The sequence below is a fragment of the Sarcophilus harrisii genome, chromosome 1 (assembly GCF_902635505.1).
Source record: "Sarcophilus harrisii chromosome 1, mSarHar1.11, whole genome shotgun sequence".
NCBI lineage: Eukaryota > Metazoa > Chordata > Mammalia > Dasyuromorphia > Dasyuridae > Sarcophilus > Sarcophilus harrisii.
The window spans coordinates 278,273,112-278,292,211 of record NC_045426.1 but is presented as its reverse complement, the minus strand read 5'-3'; the positions used below and the strand labels follow the sequence as shown (position 1 = coordinate 278,292,211).

At 35.3% G+C, this 19,100-nt stretch overlaps 1 protein-coding gene across 2 annotated transcripts in view; it reads right to left on the bottom strand.

Moving 5' to 3' along the window:
- KIAA1958 (KIAA1958 ortholog) overlaps positions 1–19,100 on the bottom strand; it is a 219,045-nt gene that overhangs the window by 42,895 nt on the left and 157,050 nt on the right. Inside the window, exon 4 of one of the 2 annotated variants that reach the window (XM_031942980.1) lies at positions 1,247–1,330. The exons of the other annotated variant lie outside the window; for it this stretch is intronic. Coding sequence (XP_031798840.1) covers positions 1,247–1,330 — 84 coding nt within the window. The remainder of the gene's footprint in view (positions 1–1,246; positions 1,331–19,100) is intronic. 2 annotated transcript variants of the gene reach the window in all.

Genomic DNA, 19,100 nt, shown 5'->3' with positions numbered 1-19,100 from the left:
TTTGCATGTGTAAGATCTACAGTTTTAATAACTCACCCATAAGTAATTTTCATTTTGTCCTAAACTATAAATACTATGTTAGTAATACTAAACTATCTCTATTGAATTATTTGTAAAAAGAAAAAAATATATTATATATTTATATTTTTATAAAGTTAGTTAAGACTTGGGACAAAGGGATGGGAAAGGGAAGTCATGGACAATCACAGTTGATGTGTATTATTGGGCACAAAAAAAATCAAGTCTGAACTCTCAAAATTGTCCTGGTTAAGCCCCTGAAACGGTCAAGTGGTGTCTGAGGAAGAATCATATGAGGCAGAGACTATGAAATTGCCACTGCTGGAATGGCTTGCCATAGATTGGGCAGCTTGCTGGCTTAAATTGTTACAGATCAGCACCAGCTGGTTGCTCTGTGCTTCCGAGAGAGTGCTGCAACTCTGATACACACTGAAGTTGGTTTTCCTGCCAGGGATGTTGCCTTTCTCACACATGGTTTTCACCATCTTGGCCAATTTATTCTTGCCCAGTGCCTGGCAGTTGTACCAGTGGAGAGCAGCCAGGTTTACTACAGGTTTGATGGATAAATAAAATGGGGCATCCTCATACCGCATTGCCGGGGGCCGCCGCTGGGCATACTCTTTGTAGTCCTGCACCGGGCAGGTCTGGGGAGCATGCTGAGTAGCGTACACTCTGGAGTCAGTTCCTCCTCTCTTGGTCTTAGTGTTCAGGTCACCAGTGTCCTGTCCCATCCATTCCAAATATTCCAAGCCCGTCTCGGTTACTCGGAGCCGGATATCACCCCATTTCAAGGTGGATCCGTGAAAGCCCGTACAGTGTCCAAAGGCTTTCGTGTTATTGAGCCAGACAAGATTGAGCAGTCCTTCGGGGTTATATCGGCTCAGCAATCCCCTTTTGCGTAGAATGAGCTCATCAGCAAAGGTGAGTTTCATGGATTTATGCGGTTTGTTTCCTTTACCTTTGCACCGGAGCTCAATTTGCTTTTGTTTCAGGGCCTCTTGAGACCTCTTGAATTCCTTATCCCTTGTGATACTGTAGCCATACCTGTGCTCTTTGAGGTACCTCTCCAGCCCACACTGGTAATTAGCCAAGCTGTTTGGCTCATACTCAGAGCCATCTTTCTGCCTGGCATCAACAAAGAAAGAGGCAAGGTAGTCATCCAATTCCTTGCAAGGAATCACATAAATTTCCCTCGTTTCAGAAGGATATTTAGAGATGAGGAACTCCCGGAAATTCCGAAGAGCAGTCTGAGTACTTCGGATAGTTTTCTCATTCTGTTCCCTGCTGAGATCAGCTGCTTTTTCATCCTGGTCTGCAACAAATATGAGGGAGGGAGTGGGGAAGGGGAGAAGGAAAATGGAGAGAAGGGGGGGATAGAAAAGTTGATGGTGAGTTCAAAAAATGTACTTGTGACACTCCCAAATAAAATTTCCTTTTATAAACAAAAAAGAAAAAGAAAAAAAAAGATTCAATTTCACAAAGATCGTTGGAAAGCACTATTTACATACCTTTCTCACGTTTGAAAAGCCAACTTCAGTTTCACAAATGATGTATGAGAGTATGGCCAAAAATTATCAAACTGAGCTTCTTATGTCACTGCCGCCCAGTTTAGTACATGGAGATTTGTGGAAAGTCTGAGATTAGAGGAAGTCTTCACTTTGTGACAAATGGGAATAGAAGAATTTATTTTTATTCCACTGCAGTGTGCAGGGGCCCCAATTAAAGGAGATAAACCCATTAAGTATCGCTTCATTTGTGAAACCAGAGGTGGTACTGGTTCCATATTTTTTTGGTTAATTAAAGAAAACCTATTTTATTTCTTACTTTAAAAATAAACACTAGAGATCCACAATTTAAAATTCACTAAACAGATAAATTCATAGTAGTTAATCCATTGCTTGCTCTTTCAAACCAATACAAAGATGTGTAGTTTATCAAGGGACCATATTTCAGTACCAGGCAGGATTTATAATCCATGACAAAAATATTTGGCATTTCACCTTTAGAGGATAATAAAGATAAACATCACAATAACATAAAATTTCAATTAACATTATCATCAAATTTCTATGTAAGAGGCAATAAAGTGTCACGACTTCATTAGGATTCTCTCTATTATTTTTAAAGTTCCTATATAATTTCTACGTAACACTGCTGGGAGTCAATGCTATTCTGTATAGCATGGAAATTATCCACTGTATTTAGTCATTTCTGTGCTATGATACTTAAACAATTTAGATGTTAAAATTTTATCCCATATCTTTTTAAGAATACAGGGAACCCAAATTTGTGATTTCATTAGAAGTTGGTCCAAATCTTTGATTTTTGTGTCCTGTAAGGTACATGATGCTGATCTGTACTTGCTCTGCAACCTAAAGTCAGTTTCCCAAGGCACTGAGTAGTAACTTGCCCAACGTCCCATGGAGTACACCAAAGGTGGGACTTGAGTCCAGGTCTTCATATCTCCAAAATCAGCTTTCTTCCACTACCTTCATTCTGGCTGGGGTTTTTTGCAATAATTTATTTAATCAAATTAAAATATACAATGGCCAAACCCAAAAATATTCTAACAAAGCAAGAAAAATTTCCCCAAGATTAAGGGGGAAAAAAACTATTATATTCAGAAACAAAATAAAAATCGGAAATAGAAATATTCAAGAGAAAAACAGTATCCTACTGACTAGTGAGAGATGTGAATATTAAGATATTTAAAATAAAATTACTCAGGCAACAATTAGGGTAAATATGTGTTGTGTTATCTGGGAAAATGTTATATTGGGCTAAAAGATCATTACAAACTATGAGAATAGAAAGGCAAAGTGCTGCTGAAATATCTGTAATCTGAAAGAAAATTTTCTTAGAATTACATTATTTCAGAATTTGAAAAATCTTTAGAGGGGTCAGTGTGACCCATATCTGAACAGGAAATAACTGACAAGTCACAGGAAATTTACTATCTCCTAAAGTACCCAAATCCCTAAGTAGAGAGGTAAGAATATTTTTTTCTTATTTTGGACCAAAACCTGTCTTTCTGCAACTTGTATTTATTATTTGGTTCTGCTCTCTGGGGCCAAGCAAATAAAACCAGCTCCTCTTAAGAATGACAAACCTTAAAAATTTTAAATTCTCATTCTCTTAGGGAATAGTTTCTGGGTCCCTCACCATTATGATCTTTCCCTTATGGACAAACTTATACTTATCAATATCCCCTTGAAAATATAGTTTCCAAGATTGAACACAATGTTTCAGATTGACATGGGGGAGAAGGGGAAAGAAAAAGGAGGTGAGGGAGAGAGGGAAAGAGAGAAAAGAAGGAGGAGGAGGAGAGAGAAAGAGAGAGAGAGAGAGAGAGAGAGAGAGAGAAGAGAGAGAGAGAAGGAAGAAGGAGGAAAGAGGGAAGGAGGGAAGGAGGGAAAGAGAAAGAAGAAGAAGAAGAAAAGGAAGAGGAAGAAGGGGAGGAGGAGGAGGAGGAGGAGGAAGGAAGGGAGGGACAGCAAGAGAGAGAGAGAGAGACAGAGAGTGACAAAGAAAAAGAGAGAGAGACAGAGAGAATGAGAATATCCTCTTCCTAATTCTGGATAGCTTAAGTCTAAAACTGCTACGTCACATTGTTGACTCATATTGAATTTACACATTTATGGTGTCTTGGCAAATGACAACTTTCTATTACCCCCACTCCACTTGAATAAGATAAAATACTTAGGGCAGTTAGGTACTGCATTGGAGTCAGGAAGACTAGAGTTCAAATTCAGTCTCAGATACTTACTAGCCAATGTGACCCTGGGCAAGCACTTTATCTCTGTTTGTCTCAATTTTCCCATCTGTAAAATGGGAATAATTAAATGAGATAACAATTGTAAAATGTTTAGCATAATGTTTGGCAAATGATAAAGCATTATATAAATGTCTGTTTATATTTTTATTTTTGTTATCATTATTCAATTACATTGAAATAAAATGATCAAAAAGAAAGTTACCAAAAGAAATATAGTTATCAAAATATTTCTTTAAAAGTAAATTCATAGATCTCCTAATAATTAACTTTTGGGAAGGGGAGACTTTTTTTTCTAATGCCGAGAATATTTAAGTAGAACTGGTTCCTGTATTGCTTTACAATCCATCACCTTACCATGATTCTTAAATTAATATTTTTTGATTATCCTGTGGCTACAACATATTGTCCTCATTTCTTCCAAGGATTTTTTGTTTCTTTTGTTTTCAATTTTGAACTTCCTAGAGATCAATTCTTTTTTATCTAGCCCCAAACATTGCTAAGTATAAATATGTTATTTTTGAAAGAAATGAAACAAACCAAAGGTAATATTCACTTTCTTTTTGTGCCATAATACAGAATTTCAGTCATTCTGTTTTTGAGAGATTTATTTCTAAGAGTAGAAGAAAGAAGGTTGACCTCTGAGATATAGTAACCCCCATGAACTGGAGAGAATGAAAAAAAAAAGTTAAAGAAAAAATTGCTTTTAAACAAAACTATCCCTTCCCTCCCAATGTATAATGTGACAGTGGGTTTTTTTTTTTTAAGGTGATTAAATATATGTTTAGACAGAAAAGCAATTTTAAATAGAGTTCTTTTGGTATTATCTTGTCATTATAACTTGTAAATGGATTAGAAATTTCTCAAATCCATTTGTTTACATGCTTAAATTAAATCAGTATAACTCAACAACACCAGGAATCTCGTAATTGAAGGCATGAGTTGCAATGTATTTGGGACATTTATCCGTGATGAATCAAAACTACAGTAGCAAATTGAATGAAGAACAACCTATTTTTTCAGCAGCTATATTGGCTCTTCAGTGTTGGCATCATCAATATGATTTTGGCAAGAAAAAATTCCATATATAAAGTGGAAAAGATTTTTGTTGTCTGAATGAACCAGCCATATGGTTCAGACAGAAAACTCAGGGAATTAAGCTGCTATTGCATAAACACACTTGTGCAACTGACATTTGAAACTTGGAAATTGATATTAAGAACATTGACATTCCAGATTAGCATCTTCAAGGGAGTAAGTGGCACAAAGAAAGCTGAATTTGGACAAGATCCCAAAGGTCTAGAAGACAGAATGAAGCAGTTAGGGAAAGCAGCCAAGCAGTCGTGAATATGAGAAAGCTGTTCCAAGAAGACCCTGTTGGATCTAAGGTGGATGTTTTATGATTACAACTAAGGATTTTTTAAAATAGTGCAAGTATTTATCAAAATAACTTCCCCCCTTAATTAGCTGTTTACAGAACTAAAGAGCCTCAATGTACGCTGGAATGCATGAGCTTTTCCAATGTGTTCATACTAGGAGGTGAAAAACTTTTGATATGTGTAGTTCTATTTCTGTCTCCCACATAAAACATTTCAATTCACACCTGTAGTCCAACTACTATATTACTACTGTAGAGACTAGTAATGTTTACAGTCATTAGATACATAAATGCTATGAATTTGGATAAAAGTAGGAAGGATTGGAGAAATTGTCTACAGATATAAATACAAAAATGTGGATTTATATACAAATTGAGACCCTTTTAGATGGCCCTCCTTCTGCTGCTTGTTTTTTATTCCATAACTATTAATGTCTTCAACTTATGCTAGAAAACGATAAAGTTTTTATTCCAACTCTGCCCTATGAAAAACTAACATCAACTTTTTGAAACATTTATTAAAGCATCTTACTCTCCTGCTAGAGAATTACAGTCTTTTCTATTGGTTCTCAAATCACATGTAAACTTCAGACTGACATTCAAGCTTTACCCAGTTCCTCACACTCCACACTTATTAACTGTTGGAATCCTAGTGTTAACTCAACTTGAAACAAGGTACTAAGAACTGAGACTGAGAACTGAGAAACAATGCTTGTGTTCACACCTGTACTCACTGGAGTTCACATGTTTGGGAGATTTCAGGGTTTAGTATGAGATATCTGAATTCACACTTCCCTTGAAGCTCTCAGAGCCAGAGAGCCCTCTGGGAGAAACCCATAATCCCTCTCTCTCAGAAGAGATCCTATATAAGAAACAGACAGAGGCTCTCTCGGGGAGTTGAGCTGAAAACACTGAGAGAAGAGTTCAGCTGAATTAGATTGGAGAAGGGATCGTCAGTTCAGTTGAGGAGAAGCACTCTCTCGGAGGCACAACCAGATTCAGCACTCTGGAAGACTGAGAGCCAGAAGCCCTCTCTCGGAGGCAAGAGAGATTCATTCCATCTGGAGGCTGAAGAAAGCAGAGGCAAAGGACAAAGCTGCAAGAGCTCTTGGAACCAAGCAGAGAGATAGGCCTCTGAGCTAACTGGGCCCAAGGAAAGAGACAAGACTTGGAAGGAGAAAATAAATGTTTGCATTTTATCAGCTGGCTGCATTTTGGGTGATTATTTACTTGTAACTGAAACTAAGGCTGCCTCCAGAAAACCTCCCCAAGAAACCTGCTCCCAGAGAGAACTATTAATATATTAAAGAAGAAAAACACCAACAATTAACCACATTTCTCTTTACTATTCTGTGGTTCTTCACTCCTGCCAAGCAAATCTGATTATCAATTTTCAAGCAGCTAGCTTGTCTTCAACTCTTTTTCTCTGAATGTCTTCTACCCTTCCTGACCCTGAGATGTTTGTCTCTTTTTTGATTACTAATCTATATCTCTTGCCTCAAGATTACTTGTATATCTCTAACCATTGGTTATCTTTTACTCAGTACCTTTCATATTTATCTACTCATTTAGTGCTATCCTTCTGTGTAGCTGTTGAGAGGTTAACTTGTAAGTGTTCTTCTGGAGTTTGGTTTCTACAAAATTGCTATTGATCATATAAAGAAAAAGGAAGAGCCAAGAAGGAACTATGAGATTATGAACCTGGATGACTGGGAAAGCTGCAGTGCCCTCACTAGAAAGAGGGAAATTTGAAGGAAGTGTAGGTGGAAGTGAGAAGATAGGGAATTCCATATTGAATATGTTGAGTTTTGGATTCCATCACTATCCAGTAAAGATATTTAATTAAGCATAATCATGTCAACAGATAGAAAATTGTTTTAGGATAGAATTTTTATATTTATTTTCATGGTTCCTATAGTATATTGATTAAATTATTTCTATACCTGTAAGGGAGGGATTTGAAAGGACATGCCTCCTAATTTCCCTTTTTCTTTCATCAACATCATCTTTCCTAGGTTTAAAACCTGACTTTCATCTTTAACTCATCTCTCATTTGATCCCAAGTCTCTTTCAATTACTCAGTCAATGAGTATCTACTAAACTACTACTATCTATCTATGATCTACTATCTAGTATATCCAATATACTAAGTACTAGTAATACAAAGATAGGGAAAAGATAATTCCAGCTCAAAAATTTAATGGGAGAGATAATATGAAAGTATAACCAATACATATATACAGGATAAATTAGAAATAATCAACAAAGGAAAAGTACTACCATTAAGAGGGATTGGGAAAGGCTGTTTATAGAAAGTGGGAATTTAGCTGGAATTTGAAGGAAGTCAGGAAAGGCAGGAGGTGGCATCTAGGAGGGAAAACATTTGAGGAATAGAGATAGTCAATGAAAATGCATAAAATTAGGAGATAGAATGCTCTATGGTACCTTGGTGCTGCCGAGGGGATGCCAAGAGGTTGCAGGAAAAATTTTCAATACTAATTAAAATCTTCCAGGGACAAAAAGAACAACAAAAAAGTATTCTTTTATTGTCATTCAGTTGTTTTCAGTTATGTCTGACTCTTTGTGACCCCATTTTGGGTTTTCTTGGCAAAGATAATTGTTTGCTATTTCCTTCTCCAACTCATTTTATGAGGAAACTGAGGTAAACGGCAAACAGGGTGAAGTGACTTGCCCAGGTCACACAGCTAGTAAGTGTCTGAGGCCAGATTTGAACTCAGAAAAATGAGTCTTCTTAACGCTGACTCCTGGCAACACTGGACTATGCTGCCACCTAGTTATCTTTTTACTTGACTGTAAAGGAAAGCATCCAGAACAAGGGAAGTGGCTATCTTTTTGTACTCAGACTTCATCGGATGCATCAGGATCAAATGTGAAAATGCTTACTTAGCACAGTGCCTGCTACATAGGTGCATAACAAATGCTTGTTCTCTTCTGTCTTCCTTCCCTGAAGTATTGTGTCCAGCTTAGGTGATATGTTTTAGAAAAGACTTTGATAAACTAGAATGTGTCAGCATAGTAACGGGACTTGAATATAAGTGGAAGAAAATTGGGATGTTTAGTTTGGAAAAGAAACTTGAGGTTTCTTTAGTTTAAGATAGAGGTTTATGCGAATGATATTAAAGTACTTGGTTATCCCATAGAAGAGGAGTAAGATATTCTGTATGACCTCACAGACATATAAGATTAACAGAAGTTATAAAAGTCAGATTTTTGTCCTAATGTAAAGGCAGTTAGTGACTCAGTAGATAGAATGCTGGGATTGGAGTCAGGAAGCCTAGAATCCAAATCCAATCTCGGATACTTAATAGTTGTGTGACTCTGGGCAAGTCTCTTAACCCTGTTTGCCTCAGTTTCCCAACTGTAAAATGATCTGGAAAGAAAATGGCAAATACCTCCCGTATCTTTGCCAAGTAAAGCCCAAATGGGATCTGGAAGAGTACAACATAAATGAAATGACTGAACCACAAAGAACAATTTCCTAATGCTTTTTAATTATCTTTCTGAGCTTGTGTTTCCTCATCCATCAAATAGCGATAATATCTATGCTACCTATTCTCACAGAGTTGTGTGAGGGAAAAAAAAGTTTTATAAATGTGATCCTGGGTTAGACACTTAACTCTGTTTGCTTCAGTTTCCTCTTCTATAAAATGAACTGGAGAAGGAAATGGCAAACTACTCCAGTGTCTTTACCAAGAAAACTCCAAATGGAGTCACAAAGAGTTAGACAAGACTGAAAAACATCTGAACCAATCTTAAAGCATAATATAAATCTGTTTTTTCCCTCTTAATTAGAACTATGCCAAAGTGGAATTCAATCTTCTGTTATTAGAAGATTTCAATAACTGCAGGGTGGTATCCCTTCCTAAACTAGAGTAGCAAACACTATTGTGATTTTTAATAGGCAACAATTTTATCAGTTTGAAAATAGATTTTGTTTTCCCATTTTACTCCAAAACTTTTCTGACTCTACTTTTTCAGCATTTATCAATTCTGTCATCCTGTTTCTCTTTTGATTTGTTTGTTTTAGAATTAATTTCAATTTATTTACTTAAGTTTAATTGAAATCTCTTTTTTTATATCATCTTCATTTTTACATATATCTCTTTTCTCCTTTTCCCAGTGAGCCATCTCTTATATATAAAAAAAAGAATAAAGAAGGGGAAGAAAAGCAGTCTGCAAAGTCAACCAACACATCTCTTGTGCCTGTCTCTCATTAAAAATGAGTTTCATGCCCAAGCTAATATGGGAAACCTAAGCCTAGAACAATAGCATGTGATAACTTATGCCAAGGCTACTGAACATTTTTCTTATTTTTAATTTCTTATAGAATTTAAAAGACAGGAAACTGACATGAACCAGTCAAGAAATACTCTCTGAACAGTGTTTTATAAAAATAGAGAAAAAAGGTTACTGACGGACGACTGATTCGTAACAGGGCATTATTTAAGTCTATATATATGCTACCAATCAAAAGAATGGCAATTGTCCCAATAGCTATAAACTTTACAGAAAGATACTACAGGCATTTTTATTGCCAACATGTGTTTAAATCAGGAAACATGTTGAAGAAATAAACATATTAACTATGCTTATGCTCTATCTTAGAAAAGTCTTTTCTAGGGACTCTCTCTAGGGATTATGCTATTCTTACATACATATACATATGTTTAGGCTTCCTTTTTTTCAGTTCTTTGTGTTCATAAGAAAAAGTCAGTCTAAATATATATTTATCAATTTTTTGGGACCCTGGCTCAAAAGAAGTTGACAAACAATACTAAATAAGTTTTCTCCCTGGGAATAAGTGCTGTCTTTATAACATTTACAGTGTGAGCCATTTTTAGAGACAAAAAGAATGAATTGTTAAATTTTAAATATTAAATTTTAACAGATTTTAAAATAATTTTCCTGAGTTATCTTAAATTACCCTTCCAAGGTAATCACAAATCAATGCCCCACCCTTAAATATTGTGTCTGATTTTATGTTTTTTATGCTTTCTTAAAATAATTTAAATTTCAGGTCAAACCACTAAATTGTTAATGCTACTAATTAAAACTACTACCATAGCTATCTGACCAATAAATTATTTTTTAATTGTAGTTAATAGTTTCTAGTAGAATTAAAACAGTTTTATCTATACACTTAAAAATATTTATATTCTGAACTCCAGTTCAGTCAAGGGATATTTGTGACAGTATCTTTGATGAAGACAAACATGCTTAAATAAAGATTTTGATATTTCCCTGAAACTATGTCACTTGAAACGAAATATAGAGCATAAATTCTTGAGTAGTTGGAGCATGTTTCTACCAATGACAACAAATAAAAAACAGAGAAACAAAAAGTATATTGATGTCAATTGCACCCTTCAAAGAAATTCAGTAGCTTTAATAAACTGGGGAGTTGGGGATTCTCCCTTTTTCTCCTTCGTATTTCTTCAATTGTTTCCATATATATATCACATCAGAACAAGAAAGGTTCAGATAAAGGGGGCTTTATTTCTTGATCACTTACATTCTAAAACTAACTTTAGAATGTTTGGTTGGGCTTAATCACCCCAGAATCATTTGAGAGTAATCACAAAAGCAACCTTAGACTGTAATCAACTAAAGATTTCTAAGGAGGGTGAAGGGAAAAGTGAGAAAGACATCCTCCTACATGAATTCAGGACAGCTCTTAAGTCCCAAAGTCTTAGAAATGAGTTTGTGAAGTGTTGCCCTCTCACTTAGGGAGGCTATTTTGCCCCTTGATTGATTTCATAACATGAATTGTTATCTGATTTATGCAAGTATTCTGTAACATGAGACCAAAATGTATTCTTGCTATATAATAAGTATAATGGGCCCCCTTTTGTATTTACTATTTATTGCCATTTATGATTCTGTGAATAACCTAGACTATCAAGCCATATTCTTTTCTCCAGCGTGAGGGAGATCAAAAAGCTGCGGTTATGGGATAACTAAATGCTTCTGAAAAAGGACAAAGATATCAACTTTAAACATTCCAACAGTGGGAAGTCATTTTGGGTTAATAAGTTTTTTTTATTGAAAGATCTAAGTCATCTTCCCTTAACAGCTCAGTCTACTAGCACTTACCTGGTGGATAAGCCTATAGTCACTGTCCAACAAAGAAGATGTTTGATTTTCTTCTTCTCACTCTCCTAATCTAACTTTTTTTCTTAGTTCTAGAAAGTGTCCACATGTCTCGTACATTACTTACATCTTCAAGAACAAAAGTCAAAAATCTTGCTGAAATGCTTCTTCAATAATAGAGGTACAATTAGGTACAAATACACCTGTAACTATTTTTGGTGTTTGTAAAATCTGTTAATTTTTCCATGTCAATAATAAACAAAAGAATTAGTCATGAACTCAAAGGTACATTCATATGATTTTTGTGTGTGCCAGTTTTCAATGAACAATATATAATACTTGTATGTTAGCCAATTATTGCTGGACATTAGCTAGCCACTGGACATTAATTATAATATACTTGCTAACATTAATAATTTAAATTATTACATACTTACTAGCATTAATAATTTAAATTAGTGGCATACAGCAAATCTTAAATACTAAATCTAAGACTAAAATTAAAAGTAATCCATAACTATAATGATTATTTGAATAGCTGCTTAATAATAATAACGATAACCAAACTTCACTGAATGAAGAGTGAGTCTATTGTAAATACGAAGTTACCATATATTATGAAGATATAAACACAATACTATCTCTTCTAATTATTCCTTTTGGATTAAATTCAGAAATGACAAACTTCTCCTTATTTGCTCCATTTCCTAACTTAATTTAGTTATGTCATCCATCATAAAGCTAACTTTACTTTTTTGATAGGATATTAAAAAAAAAAAACTCCCTAATGTGTCTGGGGAATTTAGTGGTTAGTTACATATTGCTTAGCAGGGAAGCAACTTCAAAAACCTTCAAGCCCTCAAAGAGATGCTGAGTTAGAAAAAACAAAAAGGGAAAGAATGAAGACAAAAGGATGCAAAAATGAGAACAAATAACAGGAGTGAATGAAAACCAGATGAGGCTTCTCAAACCTAATTATAAGTCATAGAAATGGAATGATGCATTCGCCATTGGAGCACCAGAGAGAGAAACAAAGCATAGAATAGGAGGGTGCAATAAATATTTTATTATATTAATCATAATAAGCTGCACTTTAGTCTTGGCCAAAGCATATTCTTAAATCAACTTTACAATGTGACTGCAATTTCAGGCTTAGCAGCATGAAGCCCACATGATTGTAATTAATGCAATAAATCATGTTATGGAGCTTTCTACCAAACCTGACAGTAGTTAGTTGATATATTGCTTATTAGAGACTGCAGGGATTTTTCACCACCTTTTTTTATTATACTGCCAGTGGCAGTGAATCAAGGGTCCCATTTTCTGATATGTCTGAAATATCTCCTAAAAGTGTAATATATAACATGAGCAGTGAGCTAGTGCCATCAAGCCACTGATAACACACCGTGTTGTCTGCACTTTCTAAAAAGAATCTTGTTTTAACACTGTCTTGCTTTGATTTAATACTGTAACTGAGGAGACACAGATTTGTTACAGAAGTCACATTTAAATTTTATAAAATTCCAGGGAGGGAAGTCCCTGATTTACATAATGTGTCTCTCCTCTTCAAATTTGTTACCTAACAAATCAAATATCCAGCAATAAAGTAGGTCTTTCTGTAGGAACAATACATAGCAAGGAATATTTTATAAGGTTCATCATTTTTGTCACTACATATACCATGAACACGTTTAAAATTATTTCTAGGACCTTTTTTTCTCCTTTGGCACAAATTTTTATTGAACATGCATATTAATTCTCAATAACTTTATTTACTTCCTTGGACTACACATAGCATTTTGTGCTATATCTATGCACTTATTTTGTTCTATTATATATCCTGGCTATTTATAATATGACATATCTTCTATACTAGACTTTAAGCTCCGTAAAGATAGGGGTCATTTCTTATTGAGCTTGTTTTAAATGATGCATAGCACCCATCACAATATTTTCTATGAAGTAAGTTTGTTAACTTAAAAATTCATACTTTTTGATTTTTTACTTTTAAGACAGGGATTTCTGTTATCTCTCATTTCCTCTCAATTGACATTCAATTTACTATCTGCTAATTTTGTTTTATAGTCAATGTGGCAGAGTGAATAGTCACCTTAAGAATTAGGAGTAGCCAGCTGGGTTTAAATCTGGCCTCAGACACTAGCTCTGTGAATCTGGATAAGTCACTTAACTGTGTTTGCCTCAGTTTCCTCATTTGTAAGATAAGCTAGAGAAGTAATTGGCAAATCATGCCAGTATCTTTGCCAAGAAAACTTCAAATGTGGGAGGTCGGGGTGGGGTGGGGGGAGGGAGAAGAGTCAGACACAACTGAAAAGTGACATAACAACAATAACAGGAATTAGGAAGATCTCCATTATTCTTTTATCACAAACTGTGATCCTGGGATCAAAATTTCTCAGTGCTCCAGGCAACTTTGTAAATCTATATCACAGCTAAAGTGCATTGGTAGAGAGTTTGTTCAGTTGAGAGTTCTTTACATTAATGAAAATACTGACTCAGATTTTTTTACTGTCTGTCATTTTCCAAAAATCTTAATATATAAAAGTATGAACTTATTAAAAAAATCAGATACTGGCTGGTCATATTAAAAGACTTTTTTTAGATTTTCTGAATGAAAATTATACACACATATCTTAAACACATAGAAAGCAGGCAGTTCTATCTTAATATACTAAAATTATGTTTTTTATTTTGCTGCACACAGTTTAAGTGACATCAATGCAATGTGCCTTAGGAGAAGTAAGTGAAAAATATTTCGGAAAATATGATTTAGGGCCCAAAGTCTTGTAGATTACTTCTTTTTCTTCCTTCTGTTATGAATATTTTATTCGGGAAGTGAGTAAAAATAGACTGGACAAGGGAATAGCAAATTAGAGCTCTAAAAAGATGAAAATGACTTTATCTTAATGTATAGATAATAAATGATTACCTGTATGTATATGTACATATAGATGTGTATACATTTACACATAAACATAAATACATAGGTATGTGTGCAAATATACACACATAGTATTTCAGAATTAGCTATTTTTATATAATATAATCATTGGCTTTTTAGAACAAAGATTAAAAATGAACAAGAAATAGGAAAAAAAGCAAAGCGATGAGACTGAGTTGTTAGAATTCTTAAGGTACTAAGTCAGTGGAATTGATAGAGACAATAGTAGTTTAGCAGGGTGCTTAACAGTTCTCTAGATTTACTTAGTACTTAGTAGAGTTCACACCTTTAAGAGAGCATATATAAGCTAGGAGCCTCAACCAGGATGGACTTTGGGAGATTCACAAGTCAGGATTCAGTTGAGGAGATTCACAAGTCAGAAGCCCACAAGCCCACTCTCAGAGGCGGAGTCAGATCATTCCAACTTCCACCTTTGTGCTGGCTGGAGAGATTCGGAGAGGCTGAAGCTGGAAGAGACAAAGGGCTAGCAGCAAGAGCTCTTGGAACCAAGGAGAGAGATAGGTCTCTAAGAAAGCTAACCAGGCCCAAGGAAGGAGATGATTTAAAAGGAAACAATAAAGGATTTGGATTTTTAACTCCTGGCTAATTTGAGGTGATTATTACTTTGAACTGAAACTAAGGCTGCCTCCAGAAGTCTCTCAAGAAACCTGCTCTCAGAGAACAATATATTTTAGAGAAGAGACTATTACCCTGAGTAAACTCACTTTACCCAGTAACAAAATCACAAAATGTCCAACATTCTTCTTTATTCCAAAAAAAATGGCACTCAAGGATTTAAAATTCAAACAAACTGCCCTATAATAGAACACTATCTTTCTCGTGAACTGCAAATTCCGACAAAGAGAAGGAATTGGGGATCATTATCACCCCTCCCTTGCTAGAACTACACAGTCCACATGATTTACAGTTAATAATGAAGGATACATTTCAAGTTGTTCCTGCGTATCATGAATTAAAGCCTCATTGCTTCTTGCTTTGGTCTATATCCTTTCCATCATTCTAGGAACATCTTCAGTTGCTCTGGGAGATTTAGTTAAGAATTCCCCTATTTTGTTTAGGCTCTTCCTACATTTGATCTCTGCTTTTAGCCTTGAGAAAGTATGTGTGGTCCTTTGGAGAGCTCTATATTTCCTGGAAGAAATTCACAAACATACAGAACTTCTCTATCTCCTCTATTTTCCTCTCTCTCTTCAGATCTTGACCCTCTGAAAATGTGAACCCTCTTTCAAAGGCCAATCTTAAGAATATAGCTCAAGTATCTGAACTAGACCTGAACTTTATTCTTCACATGTTGTAAAAAGGTCAGTAAGTATTCAAGAAAATGAGAATTTAGAATTTGTCTAAAAGTTTACATTAGGAGATAGCACTGATTATTCCTCTGAGTCATACTTAGGCATATTGTAATGATATTACCAAAAAAAAAAAAAAAAAAGTAATGTCACATTCTCCATCTTTAGCAAGTTACAGATACCTGGTTTCCTCTAGAAAATGCTGTATCCTAGAATGTTCTCTCCAGAATCAAGGGCTACTTTTTGCATACCCACTGGTACCAAGATTCCTTTTTACCTAATATTCCTCTGCCACTATGTCTCAGCAATCACTTCTCTTTTGATATTCACTCTAGCTATATCATTCAATCTAGACTCTTGTCTCCTTCCTTGTTCAAGTAATTTAGTACTTGGCTTACATTCTAACTTTCAAATGCAACCCCAGCCCTATAATAGGGTCTTCAATATATATGTTGATGTGCTCAATATATATGCATATATTACATATAACCTCCTAAATCATCAATCTCCTCAATCTTTGTGACCTATAACTTTAATTCATTTTATTCATGCACAGAAATCTTAGACCCCACCCCTGCCCCAATAACTCAAAACTGTCCTATCTCTATGACCCTCAACTTTATTTCCTCTCCAGGCAGCTTTTAGTACCATGCTCCCATGTTAGAAACTTCTCATGTTTTTATTTTATTTTATTTTTTTTCACTTTAATGTTCTCACCTCCCCCAATTAAAATGTATGCTTCTTCAGAGCAGGGATTATCTTTCTATTTGTACTTGCATTCCTAGAATTTGTTGTTGTTCAGTCATTTTTTACAGCCATGCCTGATTCTTCATGTCCCCATTTGGGGTTTTCTTGGCAAAGCTACTAGAGTGGTTTGCCATTCCTTCTCCAGCTCATTTTATACATGAGGAAACTGAAGTAAATAGGATTAACTGCCTTGCTCAGTGTCACACAGTAAGTATCTGAGGCCAGATTCAAACTCAAGAAAATTAATTTTCCTGACTCCAAGTCCTGAACTCTATCTACCTTGCTATCTATCTGTCCCATTCCTACTCTTTGGCACATAGTAAGAGCTTAATAAACATTTGTTGAATGACTGATTTATGAATGTAACCTTCTATCCTTCCACTTCCCTTCTGTCTGACTTATTCCAACTTCATTTCTCATTCTCACCCTGACTGATGTCCTACATCTCTTCCTATCCATCCAGTCCATTACAAATATTCTGACCTTTCTGTGTGAAAGAAATTTCGTTTGCAGTATAAGTTTTCAGGTGGACCTAACAGGTATAGTCATGTGGCTTTCTCTAACAATGTTCGTTCAGCAACATGTGAATAGGAATGGAGGAGGCAGATAACAGAGTGAACCCTAGAGCTGGGACTTGAAAAGTTACGAGCCACGATAGACAAGGGAACAAAGAAAGATGCTAGTGTAAAAAGTAGTGGATAGTGTAGCTAAAACTGGTTAATCACTATTTTTTATGTTACTTTTTTTCTTGATTGCCAAGGCAAGTGCCCCTATTCAGCATAACATGAAAGGGATAACTGTAATCTTTCACAGACAAGTTCCTGCAAAGAGCTGTCTATTTTTATTTTCTCCATCTCCTCACCTCATCTCTTAAACTATTACAAGTGAGCTTTTAATACCACCCCCTCATCTACCAACTCCATTGAAACTGCTATCTTCACCATCAATGATATTTTTATCTGCTAAATCCATTGATCTATTATTAATTCTCATTCTCTCTGACTTCTCTTTGCAGCTTTTTCATACACTGTCAACCCACCAATATTCCAGGCTTGCAGTGGCTTCCTTGAAGTCCTATCAGACTTCTATTATTCTGCTGTTTCCTAATTCTCTCCTTATGAACCTGACTGCTCTTTCCCATTCTCCTTTCTTGGATCATCATCTGTTTCCTGCCTACTTACAAATGAGTGTCCCTCCAAACCTTTCATAGGTTCTCTTCTCTTCCTATAGGTCCTTCTCTATATTTTCTTTCCTGGTAATCCCATAGATGCCCTTGTGTTTAATAATAATTTTTATGCAGATGACTCTCAAATTTATATGTCCAGCCCTACTTCCACTCTTGAATTCTAGTCCTACATAGGCAACTGCCTGCTGAATAGCTCTCTTTTTTTTTTAAGCTTTTTATTTTCAAAATGTATGTGTTTTTAACATTCAGCCTTGCAAACCCTGTGTTGTAATTTTTTCTCCTTCCCTCCCCCCATGCCCTCCTTTATAGCAAGTAATCCCAATATATGTTAAACATGTGCAATTCTTCTATACTTATTTCTACAATTGTCATGTTGCACAAGAAAAATCAGATCAAAAAGAAAAAAATGAGAAAGAAAACAAAAAGCAAGCAAACAACAACAAAAACAAAAATCCTATGTTGTGATCTATACTCAGTCCCCATAGTTCTCTGGGTGCAGATGGTTCTCTCCATCACAAGTGCACTGGAATTGACCTGAATCACCTCGCTGTTGAAGAGAGCCATATCCATTAGAACTGATCATCATATAATCTTCTTGTTGTTGTGTACAATGTTCTTAGTTCTACTCACTTCATTCTGCTAAACATTTTGATTTGTCTGTCTCATTGATAACTTAAACTCAGCATGTCCAAAATGGAACTCATTAAATTTACCACCACTCCACCCCCAAACTCATCCCTCCTCCAAGTTTTCCCCATCTATTGAAAAGTGTCTCAACATCTTTCTAGTTACTGAAATTTACAACCTTGAAAGAATCTTTGACTTTTGCTCCTGCCTCATCCCTAATATCTAATCAGATGCCAAGTCTTTTTGTTTTATCTTCATATCATTTTTTCTATAGCTCCACTTCTTGCCACTCCTTTGACCACCACCCCTCCCCTCCACTGTCCAAATTCTTATTACATATTACAGACTGATTCCAGCTTCTCTTCTTTCCAATCCAGCCTTTATACAACTGCCAAAATATGTCCCTCAAACAGAGGTCTATCATTCCTCTATTCAAATGTTTTCAGTGACTTCCTATTTCCTCTACACAAATCTGTCAGTTGGTCTTTAAAGGAAACAATTGGTCTTATCTCTGTTTCAATCATTCCTTCCTGAGATCCTTAAATATGCAACAGGAGTCTTTTTTTTTTTTTTTTTTTTTTTGCTGAGTCAGTTGGGATTAAGTGACTTGCCCAGAGTCACAAGTGTCTGGAAGTGTTAAGTGTCTGAGATCAAATTTGAACTCAGGTCCTCCTGACTTCAGAGCTGGTGCTCTATCCACTACACTACCTGTGCCCCTGGCAACAATACTCTTAAGAATAACTTGATCTCCTCACATATGTATGTTTTTTTTATATTATTATGAGATTATTAATTAATTAAATGACATATTAATGAGATTATGAGAAAAATGATATAAAATAGTATAAAATTTATGGACCCCTAATGCAATAAAAGAGACACCATAAAAAAAAAATGGATAGTGGGCTGCTTTTGAATTAACAAGAACTAGGTTCTTTTACTGCCTTTAGCTCATAGTGGCTAAATATTTATAGTCAAATCAACAAGAATCA